This window comes from Heloderma suspectum, chromosome 6 (genome assembly GCF_057233095.1).
Source record: "Heloderma suspectum isolate Gila_16-S chromosome 6, 16-S_ref, whole genome shotgun sequence".
Lineage (NCBI taxonomy): Eukaryota > Metazoa > Chordata > Lepidosauria > Squamata > Helodermatidae > Heloderma > Heloderma suspectum.
Window position 1 is genome coordinate 81,818,241 of NC_139463.1, and position 17,823 is coordinate 81,836,063.

The following is a 17,823-nucleotide window of genomic DNA, read 5'->3' on the forward strand; positions in this document are numbered from 1 at the left end:
CATCCATTTCCAAAGTTCTGAGTATTTAGCTTTTAAATCCCTGTGTATTCAACCATGTTTGTGGTGCTGAATGAGGGTTGCCACCTCTTTTTTTCTGAGGGGCTCCTCATCTTTAACAGCTACATGGCAGGCAGAACAACAAGGTCCTCTCCATGCTGGAAATAGTTGTACCTATTGAATTTGGCTGGTGCAGATGGGTGATCATTTCTAGGGCTGTGCAGGGACCCCCCGATCTGTAGGGATGTCACAGAATTCCACCACGGATCTCGGTGAGGCCGAATACCAGTGCATTCAGCCCCCCGATATCCATGGCGGAACGAAGCCCCCCCCACGAAAGGTGTGCGAAACGGAGCACTTACCTGCTGCCGTTTGCGCTGCTTTGCTAATGGCGGCCGCATCTGCGGCCACCATTCGCTTCTTCATTATAGCCGTGATAGGTTACATAAATAATTATGTAGCCTATCACGGCTAATGCAGGGACACCATTTGTGTCCCTGTGGAGGCCGTGATAGGCTACGTAAGTATTTACCTAGACTATCACAGCAAAAAACAAACAAACAGCGAATGCAAATGGCGGTGGCTACGGTGGCTGTCATTTGCGTTCCCTTTTTTTGCTGTTTTAGCCTACTTAAATATTTACGTAGGCTAAAATGGCAAAAAAAAGGGAATTCAAAAGGTGGCCGCTGTAGGCACCGCCATTTGCATTGGCTGTTGTTTGTTTGTTTTTTGCCGTGATAGGCTACATAAATATTTACGTAGCTTATCATGGCAAAATACAGGGATGCAAATTGCGGCGGCTACAGCAGCCGCCATTTGCATCCCTGCAGGCTGCCCAGTGGCCGGATGTCAGGCTGCGGGTGGCCCCGGCCAGCGGTTGCATGGAATCTCCGCAGAGCACAGCTGGCCAGAGAGAATTTCAAGGGGAGGGATGGAGCACCTCCCCCCCACCACGAATGTCACCCTTCAAAAAGGTAAGTGACTTTCGTACATCCCTACCGATCTGATTCGGAATCCGCTTCGCAGCTTCAGAGGTGGGACCGATTCGGCTCAGGCTGATTCGGGGCCCCCCTAACCTGACTTGACCTCAAACCTGAAGCACGGTTTGGATGCCAAATTGCGGCGAATGTTTGGCATCCACGGTTTGGCATCCACGGTTTGGATGCCAAACCCCACTTCAGGTGCCCCTCTGATGCCCCTGCGCAATGCCCCAGCTCCTTAACCTGCTGCTGCCTTCTCCTCCTCTGTCGCCGCCTTCTCCTTCTCTGATGCCAATGCCTCCACCATCGTCTTCTCCTCCGCCACTTCTGCCACTTCTGCCACCTCTGCTGCTGCCTTCTTCTCATCGCTGCCTTCTCCACCGCTGCCTTCTCTGCCTTTGCCTCCTTCTCCTCACCACTGCCATCTCCCCACTGCCACTGTTGCCACCATTGCCAGGTCCTGAGGCTTAGACATGCGCCAGCCCTTATTGCATGGAGTCATCATTTTTAAAATGGCAACCTCCTGGAAGTACCTGTAAGTTACCATTTTTGAAATGGTGACTCCCTGCAAGAAGAGTCAGTGTGCATCCAGGCCTTGGGTCCTGGCAGTGGTGGCAATGGCAGCGGTGGCGATGAAAGCAGCGGCGGAGAAGGCAGAAGTGGTGATGATGACAGTGGGATGAGGAGGAGGCAGTGGTGATGGTAGTGGCAGAGAAGGCGGCAGTGGAGAAGGTGGCAGCAACAGGGGGGCAATGGAGGTGGTGGCAGAAGAGGTGGGCGGCTCAGGTAAGGACCTGGAAGTGCCAGCATGGCTGGGCTGGCGGTGCTGAAGCTCTGAAGCGCACCGAGCATTTTGGAGAGCCTCTGACCCACTCCGGGTTACTTCCTGCCCCCTCTGCTTTTCCTCGGAAGGGGCTCAAAGTGATCCAAAGCAGCCCACCTCACCTCGGGGTTCGGGTCTCAGGCCAAAGCGGTGCACAACCCTAATAATTTCATTTCAATTCATTTTTCATAAGAATTTATCAAAATTTGCAAAGTTATTCATGTTCTGGAGAGAAAAAAATTCAGGTTAAAAAATGGATATGGAAGAAAGCAACTTACTACTTACTACTCACTATACAAGGATGTTGTAATAAGAATTGCATATTTGAAATAATGAATTTGGGACACTCTAAATTGCTACATAAATACTAATTATTCTTATCAGCTAATAAATGCTAGGATTATATTTTGATGTATTAATAATCATTTAGTTTATTGGAAGCTTTTGCATATTTCTTCACATTCTCAAAGAATAGGTAATTTTAAAAGCTGATCACTCAGTGGCTTTTCATGACTGATGTTTTGGCAGGCAAAGCTCATGAACCTCAAGCAAGGAAGAAATGGATCCAGCGTGAAAGAATTTATCCTTGTGGGATTTCCTGGGTCTCGGGAACTACGTATCTCCCTTTTCATGCTCTTCTGCTTTATGTACATTCTCACAGTCACTGGAAATGTAGCCATCATAGCTTTAGTAAGGGCCAGACGTCGGCTCCATACACCCATGTACTTCTTCCTCTGCAATCTTTCCTTCCTGGAGATATGGTACACAACAGCTTGCATTCCCAAGACTTTAGCAATCCTTGTGTCAAAGAGGAACCAAAAAATCTCCTTCATAGGGTGCATCACACAAATGTATATTGTCTTCTCCTTGGGATGTACGGAATATTTTCTGCTTGCTGTCATGGCTTACGACCGCTATTTGGCCATTTGCCACCCGTTGCACTATAACACTATCATGTCGAAAAGTTTGTCTATCCAAATGGCATTTGGCTCTTGGCTCTGTGGCTTCCTGGCTATTTCTTTGCCGGCTTTCCTTATTACCCAGTTGTCTTTCTGTGGCTCCAATGTTATCAACCATTTCTTTTGTGACATTGTGCCTTGGATAGTCCTTTCATGTACTGACACTTACACCCTTGAAATTGTATGGTTTATAATTGCCTCTGTTGTCATCATGGGCTCATGTGCAATAACCTTGATCTCCTACATCTATATCCTCACCACAATATTAAGGATCGCATCAGTCCAAGGCCGTCAGCGAGCTTTTTCCACCTGCTCCTCCCATCTCACAGTGGTGATTATATGGTATGGTTCCACCATTTTCCTACATGTCACACCATCCAAGCAACAGTCATTGGAATTGACCAAAATCATCACCATCTTAAATACTATTGTCACCCCCTTGTTAAATCCTTTCATTTACACTCTTAGAAATACTGAAGTGCAAGAAGCTTTCAGGGCCGTATTTGGAGGCACAGTTGTACTGCTAAGTAGCAGCAGGAAAAAGAGAGAAAACAAGTAAGGCACACAATATCCATGTTACATTAAATGTATCAGGATTTAAAGCTCTATGAGCTTCTGAGACTCATATTGATCTATGGGTAATGAAAAGCTGTCGCTTTCTTTACAGTGTCATGGGATGGTTCAGTTTGTGCCAGAGCTCATTAGGTCCAAGCTTCAGCATCTCTTTTTAATGCTAGGGCACAATCCTACAATATACAAAGTAAGTGTTTGGTCACTGAGAAGGTGCATGATGCATTTCCTTCAGTCCTTAGTAACTTCAGGGAGTCCTTGCCCACCAGTCACTGGGTAGAAGGGCTTCAAGACTAGAGAGGAGCATTGCCAGAGATGAATCCCAGCATCCTCTTTTATAGAAATGAAGGTGTGATACTTTGTATATGTGGCATCCTCATTGTGCATGGGAAATGGCAGAGAATGGCCACTGTGTCTCATCTGGATCTTTTGGCTCACTCTAATCTCCTTCTTTTTCTCCTTCTCCTTCTTGTTCATCACCACTTCTCACTTCCCTATTGATATCAGTGGGAGATTTAAGGGCATGTTCAAATCTCTCCAACTTATATCAGTGAAGTGAGCACCTCATTAATGTATAGAAAGGGCCATATTTTTCAGTTGCAGCCATACCAGTTCAGTGCCTGTCTCCTGTTTCCTGATAATTCCGAATTCTTACAGCCTAAACCAAATCATCTAAGAAGTGATTTTTAAAGTACTTTTTTGGCTGCTATCCTGAGCATTGTCCACAAAAATATATTTAGTGCACAGTCCCATGCATATGTATTCAGGAGGAAGCTCAGTTGGGCTTGCTTACTTCTAGGTAAATGTGCATTAGATTGCAATCTTAGGGTGCAGTCGTTTGCACACTTACATGGGAACAGGCCCCACTGACCAGAGCAGAGCTTGCTTATAAGTGAACATGCATAGGAGGATTGAGCATTTGGGTTGCAATCCTATGCACACTTACTTTGGAGTAAACCCCCTTGAACTCATTGGGGTGTACATCTGAGTAAATATACATAAGAATGCACTATTAATTAACTTGGGTTTATACACTTGTGATGCCCAGGGAAAGTTTAGATAAATGAATTGGGAGGCAAGAAAATGGAAGATGTCCATTCCCTCAAAAGATGTAGCGTGTATCTGGATTTACAAGGGTACTAATATCTTCCATTTGGAATTCCCTTTTCTAAATTCACACATTCTCTCTGTGTGTATTCCTAAGGATGGACGAAAGTCCCTTACCTGGTCCTGCAGCTTGCTTCGCGGTGGGGGGGAGGCGCTTCGGTTCTCCCCCCAAAATTCTTGGTGGGGGGGAGGCGCCCCGTCCCTCCCAGCCGAAATTCAGGCTGGGGGGGCGCCCCATCCTTCACCGCCGAAATTCTGGCCAGGAGGAAGCGCCCCGTCTCCCCGGCAATGAAATAAAAAAGTTATGGGAAAAAAAAATGTGATAGGCTACGTAACGATTTACGTAGCCTATCACAGCTAGATTTTCAAAGTCAGCCGTGATAGGCTACGTAAATCATTATGTAGCCTATCACTGCTGACTTTGAAAAAAAAAAAAAAGCACGTACGCAAATGGTGGCGCCCATTTGTCGCCGCCATTTGCGTTCCTTATTTAGGCACGGGTAGTCCACGTAAAGATTTATGTTTTTTTTTTTTTTTTTACTGGGAAATGGTGGTAGCGGCAGCCGGTCGGAAGACCGGCCGCCGCCCCCGCCCCCGCTGAAATGCCGCCGAAACGCCGCCGGGACCCGCCGCCGAGAGGGACATTCGACAGAGGTAAGTCCCATCCTGGGGGGGGGGAGCAGAGAATTTCCCCACCGATTTCGGGGGGGCCGAATGCGTTGGCATTCGGCCTCCCGGAGATTCGTGGAGAAATTCTCTGCCATCCCTATGTATTCCTAAGTAGTTCTTTCAGAAATAACATACTGCTTCATTTCATACACCCACAAATTGATTCTCTGTTTCAAGTTGTATGACATTCTTGCATAAACTGTGACCCAGAATGCCAGTGGCCTTTTCTGCATAAGAGTGCTTTTATGTCAATAATTTCTTTGATATCCAGAAAATCACTCCCATCTATGGAGAAGAGCAGCTGTCTGTAGCTAACATGAAGGTGCTTATGCAAAGAGCTACAGACTCCTAAAGAGTATTTCTGGTTAAATAACCTCTGAACAGCAAATATTTGAGAAACACAGCTGTATGTCTAACAATCGTTTTTGGAAACTATACTAACTGCAGGGTTGTTCTTTTTAGGGATGTATGAGAAATTCATTTTAGTTCATTTTTTTAATCAGGATTTACCCAGTTTGCACCTTCCATACTGACCACAGTCTCAGACCCAATGTGCGGCCAACATCATCTGTACATTTCCAAGCTTGCAATGTGATTTGCAGACCCCCCAAAATGTGTTGGATATCATGTGTATATTTCAATCTGTACTTCTGGAAAATGTGCAGATATACACTTTAATGAATGGAAGAAGAATGTGTACATTTCAAAGGTTTGCAAAATGGATGCATACTTTTGGGAAAATATGCACAAAAATGTGCATGCATTTTCATGTGAAAAGTAGGGATGGGGGAGAAAACTGCCATGGACCCTAATGAGGCCGGATTCCAAGAATCCAGCCCCATTGGGGCCCGTGGCAGAACAGAGCACTCACCTCCACCTCCGCGTGGAATCCTTCCAGGCTGGATCCATCGCTGCCTTGATCCTGCGGAGCCGGCCGCCATTTATGGCTGCATTTAGGCTAATCTACCAGCTTTACAGCTGCAAATGGTGCCCACTATGCCTTTCACGTCCAGAGCCTGACTTACAGCAATACGGCATGGCAATGGCTGCTGGCCGTATCAACATTGGCAAGCGAAGCGGAGGTGGTGTCTGGCTCTGCAGGATCAAGGCAGACCGGAGCCGGCCTGGATGGATTCCGGGGGGGAGGAACGGATCGCCCCCCCCACAGGCCCCCCCACCCGGAAGGGGTAAGTGATCCTCCCATCCCTAGCAAAAAGGGGGAAAAAAGAGTTCACAGTCTGATACAGACTCGAGTTGGAACAAGATTTGAGAAGCAATTTGGAGAACTGGTGAGCTCGCGTTTTGCTGATTTGCATATTACTAGCTCTTTTATCTCTAAATAACATTACACTCTCTCATTACAATAGGGAATGAAATGCCCAATGTTTGGGAATATCAGAAGAGTGCAAACACTGCAAACTCATACTTTGTTCCTCTGACTTCACAGGTGGAGAAAAAATGGATCTCAATAAAGAAAATCTAGAGGAAGCAAACAAAAAACCAAAAACCCAAACCACTCCAAAATTTACAGTGCTTGTCCAGGGCATAATGAATTCCATGTGTAGGTTAGCAAAAATTGAATGAAGTTTTGAATGCGTTAAACTAATTTATATTCGTTGTGGTTTTTGAAAATGTTGTGTAGCTATCTACTGAACTTCTGTTAATGCTAATATTTTCTCCTCATCTACTACTACCACTAATACTACTATTGAATGAACTGGGGTACATGGCTTAAGAAAATGTGGAATAAATAATTCAGAAGAACAAGATAAAATTATGCATGCATATTATCAATATGTTTATTTGATGGACCTCCCTAATGCACAAACTCTGTGTGTGAGTGTGTGTGTGAGCGTGAATGTGTGTGTGTGTGTGCTGGATCCAGATCTAGTCATACTTATGGTAGATCACTTGCAATCAATTGGTTAAGTTAGTCATGCTTAACTTAGGGCACAATCCTATCAGGAGAGGCAGCTGCCTCCAAACTTGGAGGTGACCGCCTATCCAATGCAGGGCTTCAGCCACCCTGCATTCATGGCTAGAGATCCAATTTTGGCTGTCTAGCCACGGGAAGTCAGAGTGGGGAGGGATGCTGGACAATGCATAGGAAGCATCAGGAAAGCATTTCCACCTGCCCCACCCCCAGGAATGCCCCATTTTCGCTGCTCCACACTGCTCTTGCAAGCGCAAAGTGTGAGGCCATTCTGCACTGCCTATGAGGCAGTGCAGGAGGAGGCGGAGGTCGGTTCTCAGGGAACCAAGCTCAGAGCATGGGTTCCAAGGTTGGTTCCTGGGAACCAACCTATCCTATAACCGTCTAGGACTGACTAGTGGCCATAGGATTGCTCCCCTAAGTCTCTTTGAATTCAGTGTTCCTACTTTAAGTACGACTGAATCTGGATCCACCCCACTTATATTTATATGGTTGTAGCCACAAAGGTCAGGTAGAAATAATATTCATTCTTCCTTAACAGCCTGAGTTCTAACCCAGGAACTGGTTTCATATGGAACATGAGGCTTTGTATATAAACAAGGAGGACATGTGTTTCCTTTTGCCTGGACATACACTTTCTTTGCACTTGATGGTTTAGATTTAATATAGCCATATCACTCCAAACTGAACATACCACACTGAGAATGGAACACAATCTTCACATCTCCACACAGCCTGTAGTTCCAGGAGAAAAGAGAGGAGACAGCTATGTGTATGGAAAGAGAATAAATCCTGCACCAGTCAAATCTGGCCTTGGATTCAAAACCAGTTGTGTGGAGTTTGTTGTAAAATAATGGAAACATATGGGAAATTCCCATAAACATTTTTTTAGGACCTGGAGTCCCAAGCCTGAAATCCAGATGCTTGTACAGGTAGATCACACAAGAGAAGAGAACATTCCATTTAGTTTTGCTCACACACTATTCATGTAAGATTGGACACAGATAATGATGTTAACTAAGTCTACAGTTGGTTGAGATCTCCCATAGCAAACCTTAATAAATATTGTTTTGGATCTAGATTATGTTTGTTATACTTAGGTCCCTTTCAAACTGATGAGAAAAGTTAGTAATGAGTTAAGTCTAATTGATTTCAATGGGATTTCTCACCAGATAAGTGGGAACAGGATTACAGCCTCAGTCTGCAGTCAACATGATATTGATCCAGTGCAGAAAGTGATATTTCACTTTCAAAATCAGCCCAAATGCAATCAGTTCCAGAATTTCCACAAATAGCACTGCAAGAACGTGCCTCCTAGAATTCACTTTGGCAATGCAGGAGTAGCTTAGAAACAGCCCCATTATTTTCTAGGGATAGGTGAAATCCCCCCACCAACATGCCTCAATGGAACTAGGTGGAACAGGTGGAATATTAGTGACTTTCAGGGGAAGGTAAATGTCATGCCACTTTGGGGGGATGTCGTTACTGACCTAGTTTGTGCATCATGCTAAGCCATGGTGGGTTGCCAGCATGGGTCCTTCCAGAGTGGCTTAGTGTGATGTCTGAATCAAGAGCCGCTTTTCCACCATGGGTTGTTTTTCGCAAATGAGCCACCTTGAGAACTCATGGCTTGTAGTAGGGTTGTTTAGGGTGGCTTGTACACAGGGTGGCTTATTGTGATGTCTGAACTCGGCACAGTCATTTCAGCATAGTGCTGTTTAATGAAAGAGCTGCTTGACAAGAGCAGTGAAAATCCCTGTTGACTGCTCCTCAAGATCTTGTTAACAATATCTCCTCTCCATTACATCTATAAATAGCACTAGTCATTAAAAATAAGAATAATAATCTATAAACTTTCAAGAATAAAAAACAAAACAAAAGGAGGAAAATAAAATATTGTAGCAACATAAATTTGAATTTATCACTTTCAATGCATGCAAATGAAGTGTGTGTGTGTGTGTGTGTGTGTGTGTACACATGAAAATACAGCTTTCTAACATATGGTTAAAAGAAGTGTTAACTGTGTTACACATTTTGTTTCCCACCTTCAGGGAGATTTGTGCAAACGTAACTTTGTGGTTGTTGTTTATTTAACTTTCAGGGAGATTTGTGCAATTCTGCTAAAGCACAGTAACTACTCTGCTGTAGTGCACTAAGTACTGTGCTAATGCAGAGTAGTTACTGTGATTTTGTGGATTTGCATAAATCTCCCTGAAAGGTTTTTTTTTTTTTTTTAAGAAGTTATGTTTGTGCAAATCTCCCTGAAGGTGTGTGGAGGGGATGTTAAATATGTGCAAATCTCCCCAAAGGTGGAGGAAAAAAATCTACAAAAAAACTTCTACTCTGCAAATAAGTGCAAATGCACTCATTAACAGGGTAGTGGAGTAGGCTACTAGGGTTGTGCCACAAAGACCCATTGGATACATGCTAGGAGCAGGCAGGAGGACCGGGAGGAGTGGGGAGCCTGTTTGTCAGGAGTAACATAGGTTAGTGAGCAAACAACCAGCTTCTTTTCAGGGTGGCTTATCATGACTTGCAAACTTGCCCACTGTTTAATGAGATGGAAGAAAATATTTTTCTCTTTTCCTTCTGTCTTTCTTAACTGGAAAAGAAACTTTGCCCCAACTTCAGCTGATGACTTGGCTGTCCAAAGAAGCCCTGTCATGTTCCTGGACCAGAATTCCCAAGAGATTTATGAAATGTGATGAATAGCATCATTCCCAGAGTGTTCTTGGGAATCAAGAGGGTTGCATGACAATCCAAGACGCCAACCAGTTCCTCCCCCCACCCCACCTGAACCAAGAATGGCCATGGGAACAGCATGACATCATCATGTCATCACATCAGGCATGACTAATGAGGAAAGCCTAAGCACTCTTGAAGCCATCTCTGCTATCTATGATCCCTGCAAACCTTCTACTCATTCCTTCAATCTCTTCTCAAGATAGCACCAGACCACACTTGATGGTGGAAGCAGTCAGCATATAAGAACTGTGCTGTGTGTATTTATGTATGAAGGAGCAGTACTTCCTGGCATGTAAGGAGAAGGAATCACTCCCACTGATTTCAATGTTCTGCTCATCTAGGGAAATATTATTTGTAAAATATGAATCTGTTTTATGAATTCACTAAAGGAGCAAAGGAGGTTGGAATAGGAGGAAGAGAGAGAAGAGGAGAGAGAGAATGTTTCCATAATTAGCTGTATATTAAGTGGACCTATCCAACTTGACTGGAACTCATTAATATAATGGGAAGGAGGCGGAGGCAGTAGTTATCAGTTGGCAAAACCATTGTATAGTAAGAAAATCTCATAAATTGCTTAAATCCCCAAGGGGTTTTGCATTTGGTTTAATATAATTAAGACTTCAAGACTGTCTCATTTGAAGAAACCATTCCAATGTGAATTCTGCTTCTTTTTCACTGATGACAGTGACAGACCTGTGGCTAAAGGAACATCAGAACTAAAGATGGAGGGGAGCTTGCTCAAATTGTCCTTAAAATGTGAAGTGGAACACTGAAAAAGAAAAACCTACTTGTTTCAGAAGGATTTCATTCAACTTAAGTAGCACAATCCTATGCAGGTCTACTCTGAAATAAGATCCACTGAGTTCAAAGGGCCTTAATCCCAGGTAAGTGCATATTGCATTGTAGTCTCAATGTTCTAAATTCATTATTAAAACAGGGCATGCTCCAAGCAAATTAAGAATATTCTTAATTCCTCTGAAAGCAATTGGACTTAAAATTGCTTGACTTTGGCTTGGTCAGACCATTTTTATGTATTTATTTTCGGTTACACAGCTATCTTACATATATAGAAAATATAGAATCAAATGTATTCCTATGTTATTGTTTCCATGTCTTTTTTGTTTTTGTTTTTGCTTTTGTTTTCATTTTGAGGGGAGTTGAATACTTTCTATTATTTAGAAAGTGTTCAGATGAAATTAAAATTTATTTTATTATCCACACTGCATTTGAGAATTTAAGTGCAGCATGGATAATAAAGTCCAGCATCCTGATGTTTCCTGTACATTTATATTAAACCTCTGAATCTACTCCATAAAATTAAGCCTTAAATGGTTGACTATGGAAGTGTCATTTGGCATCTGTCAACACTGATACCTTTAGTACTTGTATAGAAAAACTAATCTCATTCAAAATCTGTCGCACACAAACACAAACACAAACACACACACAGACACACACAATATCTCGCTCCTTCTCTCTCAACCATTCACAGCTTGAGCAGTCTCAGCCACGTTTTGAACTTTGCAAATACGATGGAAATGGAGCTTCCCCACTTAATCAAAATTCTGTGACAAAAAAAAACAGGTATTGGAATACATCAGCAGTAAAACATCTTCAGTATAAAAAGACTGAATTAAAGGTAGGTGCTATGTTAAGGAAGGATGCATTCAATTAAATAAAAATAAAGGAAACAAGGGTAAATTATGCAGAGCATGTGAATCTGTAAAATGTTCTATGATTATGGATTGTTGTTGTTGTTGCCTATTAAACCCTTGCTTGGCTTGATGTACATCTCATTTTCCCACATTGCTTATATTTTAGAGCGCAATCCTATATGCCTATTCAAAAGAAAATACCATCAAATGCAGTAAGGTTTACTCCCAGGAAAGTGGGCATGGGATCCAGCTTTAGCCAGCAGACTATTTTCAGACTTGTAATTGATATTCTGATGCATTTATCTATTTGCATTTTAAATTAAGCATATTTGTTGATGTGAGTGAGTGAATTGATTTGAGGGACATCAGCTTACACAAAACAGTTTGATTGACTGTCACTGAGTTTAGGGGGGAGTATAAGCCATGCTTTATTTAGTTATTTCTTTATTTCTTTATTTTCAGAAACAATGTTTCACATTTTCTCTTATTAACTATAAAAGCACCAATGAACATATACGAGAATGTGGAATCAAACCTCTCACACAGAATTCGTAATTATGGGTTTTCCTGAACTTCCACACCATCAGTTACTGTTGTTTGCAGTATTCAGCACTATCTACATTCTAACTCTGATGGAAAATGTCCTCCTCATTGCAACACTATGGTTAAATAGGCACCTTCACACTCCCATGTACTTCTTCTTGGGAAATCTTTCTCTTTTAGAAATCTTCTATGTCTCAGTGACAATGCCCAAACTGTTCTCCAATCTATTGTTGGGCGAGAAGGCAATTACGTTTGGTGGTTGCCTCACTCAGTTGTATTTTTTTATATCCTTGGGTTCCTCTGAATGTTTTCTCCTGGCAACCATGGCCTATGACAGGTATTTGGCCATTTGCCACCCACTACGTTACACATTGCTCATGAATCACAGAGCCTGCATTGTCTTGAGCCTGTCTTCTTGGGTAGGTGGCTTCCTAGCTACCTTCCCATCAGTGTTGAGCCTGTCTTCTTGGCTAGGTGGCTTCCTAGCTACCTTCCCATCAGTGTTGAGCCTGTCTTCTTGGCTAGGTGGCTTCCTAGCTACCTTCCCATCAGTGCTGATGATCTCCAACTTGCAGTTCTGCAGAAAAAACACCATTGGACATTTCTTCTGTGACATCTCACCCTTGTTGAGGTTGTCATGCTCTGACACTTCATCCATTGAGATGCTAGATTTTGTGGCAGCATTAGCAGTCCTCATGAGTTCACTGCTGGTGACTGGAACATCTTACGGATTCAACCTTTACACTGTTGCAAGGATCCCCTCTGCCAAAGGGAAGCGTAAAGCTTTTTCCACGTGTGTCTCCCACCTAGCAGTTGTCTCTATGTTCTACGCCACCACCATATTTATGTATGCCCGATCCAAGGCCATCGGAACCTTTGACCTCAACAAGCTCCTGGCCATCCTCTATGCAGTTGTGGCTCCTTTTCTCAACCCAATAATTTACAGTCTTAGGAACAGAGAAGTGAGAGAGACCTTACACAGAACCTTACATAGCTCAACCTCTTTCTTACAATGTTTTCAAATACAAAGACTAAAGCTATGGCCAAACTGAAACAACATACAATTAAAAAACAAATAAGGCAGACAACTATTTTTCTCATGACCAAACTTCACTGGATTTGTAGTGGTAAAAACCTTGAAAACTACTCAAATGAGGTTAGGTTAAGACATTTTGCTATGCAGTTTCTTTGTCATTATGGTGGGCTTCAGAAAACTATATTTTGGCAGGTTGGCCATCACATTCTAGATCAGTTAATTCAATCTATTTTTATTATATGGACCTCCCCATTCTTTATTCCAAAATAAAGACCTACCAATCTGTTTAAAAGATGTATTTTTATGAGGATATTAATTTCGGAAGATCATTGTATGTTTCATACGGATGCCTCTGTGGTTTTCATTGCATTGCATTTCAAAATTGCATGGCTGTTTTTGTGTCTCCAAATGTGAAGTCACTTCTCAGAGAGAGAAAAATATTGCATCTAATGAAGACATGGGCTCTAGTCCACAAAGCAATGCATGAAACTTTATGCCAAAATAAATGTGTTTTGTCTTTAAGGCAACAAACAACTTTCTGTTGTTTGTGCTGCAACAGACTAAAATGGCTACTCTCCTGGAAAAAAAGTATTCATGAACGTAATGGGGAAGGTTTAGATTTGATCCCCACTGACTAAATCTAGACCTCAGTAATGTCAGGCATGGAATGAACAAGCATCAGTCTCCCTAACTGGAATAGGTGAAGTCATAAAGCCAGAGGAGTCTATTTAACTGCTCCCAGAAACTGTGGGCTGCCTGCAATCTAGGTCAGCTGGTCTCATTTGAAGTCTCCCCATGTGAAAGCTTTCTTAATACATTACTTGGAAGAATGTTTCATACGTCTGTGGAATACATTCAGGCCTGTGCTGCCAGTATTTAGGATTGCAGTACAATGGGGTTAATGGCGTATTAATGATCCATGCCACAAGTTGGAACTGTTTCACAAGTTCTTTTTATGGCAGAGAGTGCATGACAGCCTGTGTGTTCTTGTAGTTAAAAGTCTTGGACTAGAACTGGGGACAGGCAGGTTCTAACCCCATTTTGCTATAAAGCTGTCTTGGTGAGCTTGGGCCAGTCACTCTCTCTCAGCCTAACCTACCTCACAGGGTTGTTGTGAGGAGAAAGTGGGAGTGCCAGCTTTGAAGGAAAGTCAAAATGTAAATGTAAGAAATAAGTACTGTTCCCACATCCCACTAAATGCAGAATTATTTGCATGAATGGGGAGCTCTGTGCACAAAGAGCATCTAGACTGGGGACACTGCATTACAGTGGTTCCGCTCCTACCTGCAGGGCTGATTTCAGGGAGTGGTATTGGGGGATTCCTGTTCTAACCCATGGCTCTTAAGCTGTGGGGCGCCACAGGGTTCTATTCTATCCCCCATGCTGTTCAACATCTATATGAATCTGTTGGGGGACATCATTAGGAGTTTGGGGGTGAGGTGTCACCAGTATGCTGATGATTCAGCTCAGCTCTACTTCACCTTGTCATCGGAGTCAGCTGGGGTGATGAAGGTGCTGGACCAGTGCCTGGAGGCTATGATGGGCTGAATGACATCCAATAAACTGAAGCTGAATCCTGACAAGTTGGAAGCTCTGTGGACTGGTGGTTCCTGAGTCTGGGAATTGGGTAAGTGACCTGTCCTGGATGGGTTGCACTCCCCCTGAAGGGAGCAGGTATGTACTCCTAAATCCATCCCTGTCACTGGAGCCCCAGGTGGACTCTGTGGCTCAGAGTACTTGGGGCCAGCTTTGGCTGATCCCATAGCTACAGCCTTTCCTGGACAGGGATAACCAAGCCACAGTAGCACATCAGCTGGTAACTTCCCAATTAGACTACTGCAATGCACTTTATGTGGGGCTGCCCTTGAAGATGACTCGGAAGTTGCAGCTAGTGCAAAATGCAGCAGCTAGACTGCTGACTCGAACATCTCATAAAAATCATATAACACCAGTTTTGAAGGAATTGCACTGGCTGCCAATACTCTTCCAGTTGGAATTCAAGGTGTTGATGATGACATTTCAAGTTCTAAGCAGATTGCAACCCTCAATATCTGAGGGAGTGACTCTCCCTATATTTGCCTGCTCAAGGACTGAGATCTGTTGGAGAGGCCCTCCTTTGTGTCCCACCAGTGCAAGACATACACTATGGTGGGATGTGGGAGAGGGCCTGCTCTGCTGTGGCACCACAGTTGTGGAATGCCCTCCCCTTGGAGGCCCAATTGGCACAGATATTGGTTTCATTTCAGTGCCAAGTAAAAACATGGCTTTTTACAAAAGCCTTTGAAGGTTAAATGCATTTCCTATAGTAGCACACTGTCTTAATAGTTTTAGATTTTAATTGGTATTAGCTTGTTTAAAGTTTAATGTGTTTTAGCTGTTTAAATTATTTATTGTTTCATATTGTTTAAAGCAATTGTATCTGTACACTGCCCTGAGATCTTAATGATATAGGGCAGGATATAAATGTTTTAAATTAAATAAATGCATCAACAAATAAATAGACCAGAGCTCATCTAAATAAGGATAGTGACTTCACTACTCACTATCCAAGGGTGCCACCATTTTTTAAGCCCTGGATTCCTAAGACTGAAATCCATTTCACTGTATTACTGGTAGATCACACAACAGAAGGGAACATACTGTTTCATTGGGTGGGGGGAATACAAGAAGGGGGACTTTGCCCACAGACCTTTGGTAGGAGATAGGACACAGATTGCTCCCTAACATTCAACTTCCTGCCCAACCTGCAATCAATCTTGAGCCTGGCTTTTCTGCCTTGTCCAGTGTATACAAGGGTGTGGCCACCTAAGATGCCCTGATGGGACTGGAGAATGTGGTACAGGCAGCCTAGATAGTGGAGTTTACTAAGGCTACAATACTAAGAATATCTACCTGAGAGTAAGTCCCACTGAACTTAGTGAGACTTGTGGACCTGCATAGGATAGCTCTGTCAAGCTACAGTTAGTTGAGATCTCCAGTGCCAGACATTATTATACCTTGGTTTGGATCCAGACTAAGTTTGTCACACATGACTTAAGTCTCTTTGATTTCAATGAGGACTAATCACAACTAATTTGCATATACATGTCTACTCAGAAGTACCATTAATTTCAATGGGACTTATTCCCAGGTAAGTGGACAGAGGATTGCAGCCTGAGTCTGGATCCAACACAAGATTGATCCAGTGAAGTAAGTTCCATTTTGTTTGAAGAATCAGTCCAAATGGAGTCAGTTCCAGGATTTCCACCAGTAGTACAGCAAGAACACATTTCCTAGAATTCGCATAAGCAATATAGAAACATCTTAGAAATAGCCTTAATGTATTCGAGGGGTGGGTAGAATCCCCTCACCAACATGCCTTCATGGAACTATCTTCCCATATGAATAAGTGGAATATCACTGACTTTCAGGGGCAGCTCCATATCACACCACTTTGGGAAGATGTATTTACTTTTTGATGAAGTGGGTGAAAATATTTCCCTCCTTCCTTCCTTCCTTCCTTCCTTCCTTCCTTCCTTCCTTCCTACCTTCCCTTCCTTTCCTAGAAAAGAAAGCTTTCCTCCCACTTCATGGAGTGACTGAACTCTTCAAAGCAGCTCTTACGTTCCTGGACCAGAAGCCTCATGGGAATAATCTGATGTAATGATGTAGCATCATTCCTGGGACATTATTGGGAATAAAGACAACTGCTTTCACTGACAGCTAAAGAGGGTAGACTGCTCCTCCACCCCACCCCAAGAATGACTATGCAAACAGCATGCCACAGTGGGTGTTAAGATGATCAGTGGGGGAAACAACACAGCATCAATTGATTCCCCCACACCCACACATGCTGGTCAAGCAACCGGGATTACCCTAATTGTCCACACAAACCCACATTGTGGGTTTCCATGTCATCCAAACACAGTACGCAATGAAGTTGTGATGACTTTTCACCCACCCCACAACCCCTACTGCAAACCATGGCTTGTAGGGTGGGTAAAAAGTCACCATGGCCATGCCACATGCCAAGTTAAGATGACACAGCAACCCACGACATAGCATGGATATATTGGGTAATCCTGGTCACGTGACCAGCACCTGCAGGGGGCAGGGGAAACAACTGATGCTGCATTGTTCCCCCCACTGATCGTCTGAACCTGGTCATTATCACATTGTCAGATCAGGCATGGCTGATGAAGAAATCTTCTGCACTGTTGAAGACATTTGTCAATGAGTCCTGCACAGCCTCTAACTTGTTCTTTGCATCCCCCCTCAAGGTACCACTAGGCTCCCACACTTGATGGTGGAAGCAGTCAGCAGATGAGAACTGAACTTTCTGTGGTCATGCATGAAGAAGCAGTATTTCCAGGTGCATAAGAAGAAGAAATCTCTCCCACTGATGGTCTGCTCATTTAGAAAATATTATTTGTAAAATATGAATTGGTTCTATGAATTATCTAAAGGGGCAAGGGACATTAGGAAAGGATGGGGAAAGAGATGAGGAGAGAGACAAAGTTTCCATAATTAGCTGTATCTAAGTGGACCTATCCAACTTGACTAAAGCTCATTAATATAATGGGAAGGAGATGGAGTGAGTAGATATCTCTAGGCAAAACCTCTTAAACTGTTTACATCCCCAAGGGGTTTTTGCATGTCTTATATAATTAGAACTATAATTAGAATGTCTTAAATGTTTTATATAATTAGAACTTCAAGACTGACTAATTTGAAAAAGGCCATTCAAATGTAAATCCTGCTGCTTGTTGAAGGAGGACAGTGACAGACCTGTGAGTATGAGTATAGCAACTTCAGAAATAAAACGGG

The 17,823-nt window shown here is 43.1% G+C and overlaps 2 protein-coding genes across 2 annotated transcripts; both read left to right on the forward strand.

The window, feature by feature from the left end:
* The first annotated feature begins 2,337 nt into the window (after positions 1-2,337).
* Positions 2,338-3,318, forward strand: LOC146341466 (olfactory receptor 287-like). Its single transcript, XM_084807471.1, has one exon. The coding sequence runs from the start codon at positions 2,338-2,340 to the stop codon at positions 3,316-3,318; it is 981 nt and encodes a 326-aa protein (XP_084663597.1).
* An 8,641-nt stretch (positions 3,319-11,959) lies between these two features.
* On the forward strand, positions 11,960-14,565 carry LOC146341467 (olfactory receptor 6B9-like). The gene is made up of 3 exons (XM_084807472.1): positions 11,960-12,404; positions 12,507-12,995; positions 14,483-14,565. Exons 1-3 carry the CDS (start codon positions 11,960-11,962, stop codon positions 14,563-14,565), a joined length of 1,017 nt encoding a protein of 338 aa, XP_084663598.1.
* Positions 14,566-17,823: the final 3,258 nt, after the last annotated feature.